The following is a 10,154-nucleotide window of genomic DNA, read 5'->3' as shown; positions in this document are numbered from 1 at the left end:
AATCATATCCTTAAAATAAAGTTGCAATTTCGAACTCAACAGGTTATCACAATTATTGGTATAAATTGTGGAAAGTAAAGTCATGAAATTATAAACCAGGGTAAAATGTTAAGAAAAAAGTAAATTTAGCAATAAAAACATTGATGTGGTACTTAATTGATATTAATCTCAGGTAGGCAACCCTATCCAAAATAACACTAAATCAGTTGCTTTGGTCATTTTAGTATTATACAAATCCGTACAGCTTGATGAATCATGATCATTGTTATGACTTGTTAAGTGAACCAATATGAAAGAACTAACCATCCAACAGTCCATTCATGCTATGTGTTTACAGCAAAGTACAAGCATTCATAAGAGACAGCAGAAGACAGTGTTTGAAGGAAATACTTAAGTTTAAAAAATGCTCATTTTAGTTCAATATTACTTTATACATACAACTGAATTAAATAATTTTTTCCATAAGTGTCAAAAATTAGGTCCATTTATGAAATTACTATGTAAAAACTAACATGCTTCATCAAATATATTCAAATAGTGGCCCAAATATCAACTGCATGGCTAAATATTACTTCCTATAAAGTCTGTTTCTCTTCCTATAGCCCCACCTAGGATCTGGTCTTTAATGTGGATTTAAAAATTATGAACTAAAAGGGCTCAGAGCCAATTTCATCTTCAAATGAGATCTTATGGGATGATTAACTTCGTGTACAGAAGAACTTGGTAATATTCTGTGTGGAAAATATCTAAAAATTACAAAATAAAATCTACAGTGCTTTCTACCCATAGTTCATATTTCATAACCTATGATCTGACTAAAAAGTTTAAAGATGTAGAAACAAATAAAAGACAATCGTCATTTGTGTTGGACCACAATTACTGTTGACATGCTACAACCCAATCTCTCTCTTTCTCTCTCAATCTGCATGGTCACATGCAGTTGTTGACCAGGTCAGTACAACCACATTATCACATTATTCTTGAAGAAAGAGACAGGATCTAATTAAAATTGTACCTACACAATAGACGTAGTTAAGTCCTATAACTTAATAAATCAGTGTTGATCTTTGTATTCATATTAATGCCTATTTTTCTGTTGGCCTATAGATATAGACATTAAATCTTCCCTCTAGTGACACTGAGTAGCATATTCATAGCGATTATGTTTCATTACAGCCACCTCTTACCTCTAGGGATTAGCCCTCTAGGCTAAATGTTGGATGTGGGGTCCTAGCCCTGTAAGTATCCTACTTATTATCAAACACAGATCTCAGGTTTACCATTTTTATACTATACTTACAGCTGTTCTATTACAACCGTTGCTGCTTTTCTGGCCATTCTCACTACTATATTCTATACATTAATTCCTACTAAGTGCCAAACGCTAGGTATGTTCCATGCAATATCCAAATTCTCATGCCAGTGCCTCAAGGTTGGTATTAAATATAGTCTCAGATCAAGTCACAAAGCTACTGAGGATCCAAACCCAATTATATCTCAGTCCATGTTCTCCCCATAAAAACAAAGATGAAAATTCTATATCTGGTATGGCTAATTAAGGAGAAATTCACAAACTGAAGGAGGCTGAAGAAGCTTATGGTTATTTCAAATGAACTTTATAACTCTTATAAGGAAATGAAATAATTTTCTTGTTTATTCTTTACTGCTGTGACTAATGTAATTGTTTATCAGGCTCTGGTATGCTCACGGTGAGTGGACGTTATTCCCCCTGCATGTTCTTTCCATTCTAGTTCTTTTTATATGTTTCCTTTTATTTTTTTTACTTTTTTTAATTTTATAAAATATAATTTATTGTCAAGTTGGCTAACATACAGTTATCAGTGTGTATGCAGTGTGCTTTTGGTTTTGGGGGTAGATTCCCGTGATTCATCACTTAATACAACACTCAGTGCTCATGCCAACATTCTAGTTCCGACAACGTGAACTGTGCTAGATGCTGGGAAGTGCCACATGGGTTTCATCTGTGTGGAGCATAAAGGATGTCTGCTGGAGAGATGGCAAAGAAGGGTTTCCAACCATGTGCAAAGACACACTGTTGAGAAAGGATCAGGGTGCCCAGAAAAGACTGCAGCAACATCATTTGGCAGGAATTATCAGTAACACCCAATAGGCAGTTTACTCTGGGGTTGAACATTGCTACTCTTCTGTCACTCTTTATTGTTCTTTTCCATCTGCACATAAGTGTGTTTGAATTCCTCACATATGAAAAGCAACAATGACGGAAAACTTTAAATCCTCTTTGGCTTGATGTTCAACTGAATTGAAGGCACCACCAGAAGCCTTCTTTTCCCTAAGGCATAACACTCTGAGATACTAAATTGCAGTGTTTTATGCTTTCAACAACTGCTTATGATGTGTACTCATGGTCCTTTGAAAAACCATTTCTTATTCATTTATATGCTGCCTCAATGCCTTACATTCAAGTTGTTTGTATTAACTGTAAATTATTCTATTTTAATTTCATATGGTCTTAAATGGTCTCCAACTTTTGGTATAAAACCTTTACATCTCTTATCCCCAAGGTTGGTCAATGATCTACTGACTTGTAAATGCTTGTTCTAAAATTTCCTGACACTTTCAGGCCTTTCAAACCCACTTTGAGATCTAGGACTCCAGCCAAAGGACCTTCCCTGTGAGACCCCTGCAACTGCCCTTTAGCAAGTATGAGTTACTTTTAAATGTGTAATATGCCTGCCAGGTATTTAGCCCACAAGTAATTACCACAATTAGACAAGGTCTTAAAATGAAAGCAGCCAGGGAGCCAGAAGCATAGAGTATGGTGATGCTAGAGTTGTAAGAGACCTTTGATATCATTTAATCCGGTCTCTCATTTTCCAGGATAGGAAACACAGCACCTGTGAGATGAGGCTACCCAAAGTGCCCCTAAAACTAGGCCTAGGCCTTCCACTCCAGACTGACGTCTACATGTAATGAGAATATCCTGTAAATGATCCCCAAATAATGTAAGTATTAAACTGTTTGGTAACGATCAATCAAAATGCTACAATGATTACATGCCCCATATTTTGAGTTTTCAGGTACCATTACATACTAAATTTTATACTATTTGGAACACACATTTTAAAACTTTAAGGTAGAGATAACACTTCTTTATTGAAAAAAATTACTGGAAAACACAGATGAAAAAACCTGATATTTGTTGACACCTCAAAAACAGTCTACATATGTTACTGTAGTACATTTAGCTATTTTATGCATTTGGTTTCCTACATAGTTTCCAAAATGTTCTAGAAGACAGCAATACTTTAAATGCAGTCAGCTGGAGTTTTTAAAAAGTATTTTAAGAAAACCACAATCTTCTTTTGTCCTCTGGCATTTCCAAGAGCTCTGGTTGGTTAATAGTCATCTTTGCTTGGTTCTCATCAAGAAAAGCTAATGTTAGACTGCATTTATTAATCCATCAAAACCACATAAGAATTTTTTCACTCCTTCTAACATTTTGTTTCTGTTTAGTCACAGGAGGTAACACTCTCCATGCAGCACATCATGTGAGTAAGTGTGGTTTAAAATGGTCAAATGTGAATTCATCTCCATTGTGTGGCTCTTCTAAGCCAAAAAGGTTGTTTGTCTACTGTGAGAATGTTCTGAATGCTGGGCCTTGTGCCCATCTCCAAATGATCATACTTACTTCAGAGACACTGAAGTATCACAGTCATGGAGAGGTTACCCTTCTCTCTGGGGTTAGGGGCAAGTGGAGGTAGGTATTTTCTCTGTAACATCAAGCATTTGCTCCCTGCTAAATCCTGTATGAACCCTAGACATCCCTACTAACACAGGTAATCTTATAAGTATTAATAAATAATCTGGACTTAGACACCATTCCTACTGTTAGGTAATTTTTGAGCATAGTGCTATGTCCATGGAGGGAAAGCTGAAAAAATAAGCCTTAAGCTATCTGATGCTGCTGCTTCATAGTATCTTGTCTTTTATGGTGATTTCATATTTTTCAAAGTGCTTTCATATGAATACACATTTCACTTACTCACAAATGCTTGGCAAGTGGTGTGAAAGGCAGAATTCTAAGATGGCCTCCAAGATTTCAGTCTGCTGGTGTGTATGCCCTCAAAATCCCCTAATGAGTGTGGGCAGGATAGTCACTCCTGTGAATACAGTTCAGATTTGATCTTAGCAGCTGAGAGAGATTGTCCTGCTGGCTTTGAAGAAGCAAATAGCAGCCTTGCGAGCAGGCCACATGGTGAGGGCAGTCCTACTTGCTCAGAGTGATCCCCAGTCGACAGCTAGCAAGAAGACAAGAATCCCCATCTTCAGCTGCAAGGAAATGACAGCCAACAACTTGAAAGAGCTTGGAAGCAATTCAGTGTTCATCCAGTATATCCAGATGAAAACATCACTTGCTTCATAACTTGATTCCAGCCTCTGAGACCCTGTGCAGAGGACCCTGTCCAGGCCTCTGATCTCCAGAACATGTGCAATAGTAAAGGACTATTGTTTTAAGCCACTAAGTTTGTGGAATTTGTTGTGTAGCAATAGAAAGCTAATGAAAGCAAAGATAAATAATACTATAAGGATTTCACCAATAAGGACTGATTAACCAAACTGATTTCATCAATCTCATTTTGAAGATTAGTGACAAGATTGATAGTGGTGCCTTGGATCCTCCTTTATATTCTAGTATTATTTCCACAGTCCCATAATGCTCCATACTAATGGGTTTACTGCCAGGTGTTCTTTACCCCAGCCCACCAATAAGATAGATACTTGAAAGCATAGTACATTGTCTTCCTCCATGCAGCTCAACACAGAGTAAAGCAATGATTTTATTAATCCTCACATCAGTTCTTTAGTATAGTAAAAACACTAATCAAAATCAAATTAAATGTTAAGATGATAATATTTTTAAATCTTCTCAAATCAAATGTTAATCCTCATCGCTTAACAAACAATATTCTGAATAGTCAAGATCCGGAAATGTGATAGGTAATTCTACCCACTTTTTGTATTGTTTTTTCTTTGGTAAATTATTTTTGAAAACCACTACAAAATTCTTTATTTTGAGACAAGGAAAATCTAAGCCTTTGTGCACCATCATCGTTCCCCAAGCCTAAAAAACAAAAGAGAATGAGAGGAAAAATTAAATGCACATCCAATTAAGAACTCCCTGTGGCCACAGTAAACATAAGCCCACAACAATTTACTCACTTGACCACATATTTTGCATATAATCTCGCCATTTGTTTGATAGTCTACAAACTTCTTTCGTAGTGCTTTGTTTTCTCTCACAATGTAGAGTTCCCTAAAATTATCAAGGAGTAAAAAAATACCTGAGAATTTGCAACGGACAGATATGCAAATTATGGGCACATGCTGTTGGACCTGAAGCTCATCAACTTGCGTGTATATCCGCCACCTTATCCTGTCTCTCCTTCCTACCCCTGCAGATCATCAGGCAGATGCTCCCTTTCCACATACATCTCTCAAGGGCCATGTTGCTTTTGGTGGCCTCTTTCAGCCACCAAATTGTCAATAGTCTGTTGATTATTTTAACTAGACTGGAGTTGTCCACACTTTTGAGAACAAATATGACTACACACCAAACTGATGCGCCTTGTATCAAAATGGCTTTGGGTCTCTCCCTCCTCCCTCCTTGCCCCGTTGCAATATATTTGAGAAAATGATATCTGAAATAGGGATATCATTTGGGGGCTAAAGGAGGGAAAGTTCTGAAAAATAATGAATCTCATTTGTACTATTTTGGAAGAACATTCACAATACAACCTGCTTCATTTCTTATAACGAAATTTAAAATTCAGTGTCCCTGGACTTACTTGAATATTGGTGTCATGTTGACATGGTGCATCTTCTCAATTACGTGGATATCCTCTCCAGAGCAAGCTACCACACTGCAGTTTTTGCAGAGGAAATTTATTAATGATGGGTTTTCCTTGCAACACTTTGCGATACTTCTCTTGTTTTTCATTTTCTTTTCCATTATGCTTTGCATCTGTAATTCCAAAATCTGCATTGAGGAAAAAAAAATTCAATGTTTCTTTTTTTTTTCCACAGCTTCACTGAAGTAAGTCTCCTGGAAGTCAGATATCTTAAATAGTAATGAAAATGTACACTTGGCCATAGTCTAGAAATAAAAATAATGAGGCGATAGCCTCCAAAGAATTTTGCATATAATCATGGAAATGTGTTCAGAAAACAACCTTTTCCATTTTAGACAAGTTTTACTGTGAGAAAGTCCTTAACAATATTAAAAAAAGCAAAGGCAAAAACAAAATAAAAACAAAAAAACACTTCACCCTACAACCTCTCTCCTTTGCCATTAGTTTTAATTCTGTCTCATAAAATAGGTCTAAGACTTCTTTTACACAGAATCCCTTTGAAGACCTAAACACTGTTATTACATTACCAACAGTCATCTCCCACTTGTGATAAGCTCCTCCCCACCCCCCACCAGTTTCTTTAACCTTTTCTAGACCTTTTGCTAATTTACTCAATCTCCTCTTTACACATTTGTGGCAGAAACTACTAGTTTCCCACCCAGAATCCTTTCCTCCTGGGAACAGAACTAAAATTTCATTCCAGGTGGAAATATGCTAGCTACATGACAACATTTCCAAGCCAGTGGGCAATGAGACATAAGATTTTGAGTAGAATTTCTAGAAAGGCTGAAGTATCATATAGCGGCCATTTGCACTTTTTGTCTTTTCCATCTTCTTTCTTCTTCTGCCTAAAATGATCATGTGACAGTTGTTGGAAAAAAAACTCCACAAAAACCAAAAAACTCTCTTTGACCTGGATAACAGAAACCAAATACTAAGAAGGCAGAGAAGAGACAGAAGAGTCTTGGCTTCCTCATGACATCATGGAGCTATCATATGGATCTAGACTGTCAAATTTTTTTTTTATGAGAGAATAAGACCTTAACCCTGTATTCCAGGCTCTGTGACTAGTGGCAAAATTTATGTGACAATACAAACAATGTAGAGACACAAAATCTGAGATAGGCATTGGCCAGGACTCACACCTATATAACTTCATGTTAGGAAAGCCTGGTTCTTAAATAATTTACCTCCAAACTAGAACTCTCATAGATGGCAAATTTATATTAAATTGTGTAGTACGATATTGTTTTCCTGAGGGCTGAGAGGAAGTTTTTAGTAAAAGTAAATTATCAGTGCTGATGAGTAAAGCTGAATGGCCCATCTCTGGCTCTTACCTGATTCAAGACAGCCATATTTACTACAGAAAGGAGAACTAAACCTTGTAAGCAACCTGTGGGCCATATAATAGTTTAATTGGACAAGTATAAAAACTAGGTCTTGTGTAAATTATAACAATATAAAAAATTGAAGTATTATGTTCCCTACAAGTTTAATTAGGTTGTTCTTGCATGATATTATGATGATTTGACATGGGACCACGTACATGGCAGGCAATTAAGAAACACCTATAGGTGCAACAGAAAAGATAAAAATAAATCCAAGGTTAGTGTATGGGTATGTAACCAGGACACCGGAAACTAAAGGATTAGTTTTAAAATAGTAAAGAATAGGGGCGCCTGGGTAGCTCAGTTGAGAGTATGACTCTTAATTTCAGCTCAGGTCATGATCCGAAGGTTGTGAGATCCAGCCCTGTGTCAGGCTCCACAGTGAACACTGAGTCTGTTTAAGATTCTCTATCTTCTTCTGCCCCTCTCCCTCACACATACCCTATAAATTAATTAATTACAATACTAAAGACTAGTAAAGGATTAGTTCTAAAGTAGTGAAGAACAGTAAAGAATATGAAATAATTAGAGGGGCAACAAATGAAAACAAAGCATAGTAAATACATGAGAGGTACAATTATAGTCAGTCAAAGTCTAAATAAAATGTAACAGTGTCGGGAAAGCTGTTGGATCCTTGCCAGGGAAAATGTTTAAAATCTTCAAATCTTCACATTGTTTCTAAAAGTTTGATTTAGAAGCCTTCAGTTATGTACAGATTCTGTATGACATGGAAAATAGACCTCATCTTCTGTGTCATGGCTCACCATTTTTTAGTGGCTGCCTAAACGCTGTGTTGAGAAGAATTCTTAACTCAGAAGAAGGGAGTGCTGGGGCCTACTAGCAATGTCTTCTGAGGAAGCTGCATAGAACAGTAGTTAAATGTACCCCCCCCCATCCTTGTTCTGAGTTTCTTAGCCTAAAGTAGCTTTAGGAGGGTAGGGCTCATAGCCAAAGGAAACCTAACAAGGTACTCAATTCTGGGTCCCCCAAAGAGACTGTATCTTATTGTAGATATAATCTGGAAAAGTTTGACTCATAAACTCCAGAGGTGGCCTAGAGTTTACCCAAAATACTAGTCTCAAAAAATCAATTTTTGAAAATATCCACTTGATTAACTTTCCAGTGACATTATTTGGCCACAGATGTTTGATCTGACATTATCAAATGTTTGGTTTGCCTTATATGTAAAGGGGTTTTAAAATACAAGTTTGTGTAGAAACCTGGCCAGGAAACCTTGGAGTTGGTTATAGCAATGCACACCAATTTAAAAGCATCCCTTTCGTGAAACTCTATTTAGGGTAGAGCCAATTCCAATGTTAAGAAACTAACATTCACACCCATATGCAAGGGTGTGAATTTTCTTCTAAATGGATTGTTTGCTATTATAGTAGTTACAGTCTTTAATTCAGTGGTATGGGGGATTTCCTGAAATATTGTAGAAATGCATTCTTCCTTCACGGCATTCCTCTTGAAGCTTAAATGACTCTATATTAGTAAACTGAGATGCAGCTAGATGACATATTATGTATTTTCTTAACATTCAGATCTAACCTCAATGTCTCTATTTCTAAGTGACTTTCCCCAAACACCCAATCTAAAAGGTACTCATCTAATGACTCATTTCATGTTGTCTTATTCTAATTCTCTAGGATTTGTCCTTATGGGATATATTTCTTGCTTCATTTTTGTTTCTTGTTTCTCCTCCTCAAATTCTACTATGTATACTATAGAATATGAGTTTCTTACAGTAGAGGTCTATCTGTGTTGTTTGCTACTATGTTCTCTCTTTTTAGAACATTGCCTGGCACAGAACAGGCACTTCCTAAATATTTCTACAATGAAAAATTTGTGCCTGTACAGATTCAACCAAACCAAAATTGCCAGGTTGGCTTGAATGGGTGAACAGCACTGGTCTTTCTGAACAAGGGGAGATTAAATTACATCATCAAAATTTATGGTTGGTTTCACTGGAATGGTGGCCTGACAATCTCTGCTCATCATGGATCTTGATTCTTTGTATGTGAATATGGACTAAGCACAGCTCATCCAACTGGAACTTAAAATTCAAGCACAATTTCTGTCTTGGGACTTAGCCACAAAGCTATCAGTGGCAACCACATGCAGCCACTTTAAAGTGAAAAATAAATTCAGAGAGGTCCAAAAAACAATACCTTATGAGCATACTCCTCTGGGTTCATATTTTGAACATGGTCTATAGCTTTATACATCATTTTCTCTCGGAAATCATTAACTATCTCACGTTCAATAACTCCTGAACCACTGTGGGCAACTAGGACGTAGGTGCTCTCATCAGCTCTGGCTCGACCTCGTGCCTGAGAACATAAAGAAATCAAATAAATGAATGGTAATGTCTTGCTGTCAACTCTCTCATTTTTGGTCTGGAATGGTATTGACTGCTCAGTATCCCAGCCTTCAAGTAATTTCTCTATTCTCAGTAAAGCTAGCTATTACTCATTTTTTGTAAATCAGTTATTTGAAATTCAAAAGGTACTTTAATGCAGAAACAATGGTCTAGAGCAATGATGTAATTAGGTCACCACACCAACCCTCAAAACCTTAAATTACAGGAGACCATTCTGTCCACCTTGCTTGTTCCCAGGAACCTTCTCTCAACCCTGGGAACCAGCATCTTTGACAGACTGGAGTGCTATTCTTCCAGCCTGGTAGAAGGGATAGATGGAAAGAAGGGGTATCTCTGACCTTAACACCAGGACTATTGAAAATGCATTTCTGCTCCTGGTATCTGTTTTGGATTTTGAGCAGATTTCCGCATGAAAACAGACTCAACATGATGATTAATTTCTGCAATCCTCTTTAGGAAGTAATGTTTAGGTACATTTTGAGTAACAGACAA

The 10,154-nt window shown here is 36.8% G+C and overlaps 1 protein-coding gene across 1 annotated transcript in view; it reads right to left on the bottom strand.

Annotated features, from left to right (window-relative positions):
• Window positions 1-3,116: 3,116 nt before the first annotated feature.
• Window positions 3,117-10,154, bottom strand: part of IFIH1 (interferon induced with helicase C domain 1) — a 53,577-nt gene continuing 46,539 nt past the window's right edge. Inside the window, exons 13-16 of the mRNA XM_077760988.1 lie at window positions 9,451-9,612; window positions 5,829-6,019; window positions 5,203-5,296; window positions 3,117-5,104 (exon numbers count right to left, since the gene is read on the bottom strand). Of these exons, the coding sequence (XP_077617114.1) occupies window positions 4,922-5,104; window positions 5,203-5,296; window positions 5,829-6,019; window positions 9,451-9,612 (630 nt within the window). The 3' untranslated portion in view covers window positions 3,117-4,921. The remainder of the gene's footprint in view (window positions 5,105-5,202; window positions 5,297-5,828; window positions 6,020-9,450; window positions 9,613-10,154) is intronic.

This window comes from Crocuta crocuta, unplaced genomic scaffold (assembly GCF_008692635.1).
Source record: "Crocuta crocuta isolate KB4526 unplaced genomic scaffold, BGI_CrCroc_1.0 scaffold153, whole genome shotgun sequence".
Classification (NCBI taxonomy): Eukaryota; Metazoa; Chordata; class Mammalia; order Carnivora; family Hyaenidae; genus Crocuta; species Crocuta crocuta.
The sequence above is the reverse complement of the archived record's forward strand: the minus strand, read 5'-3'. Positions and strand labels throughout refer to the sequence as shown.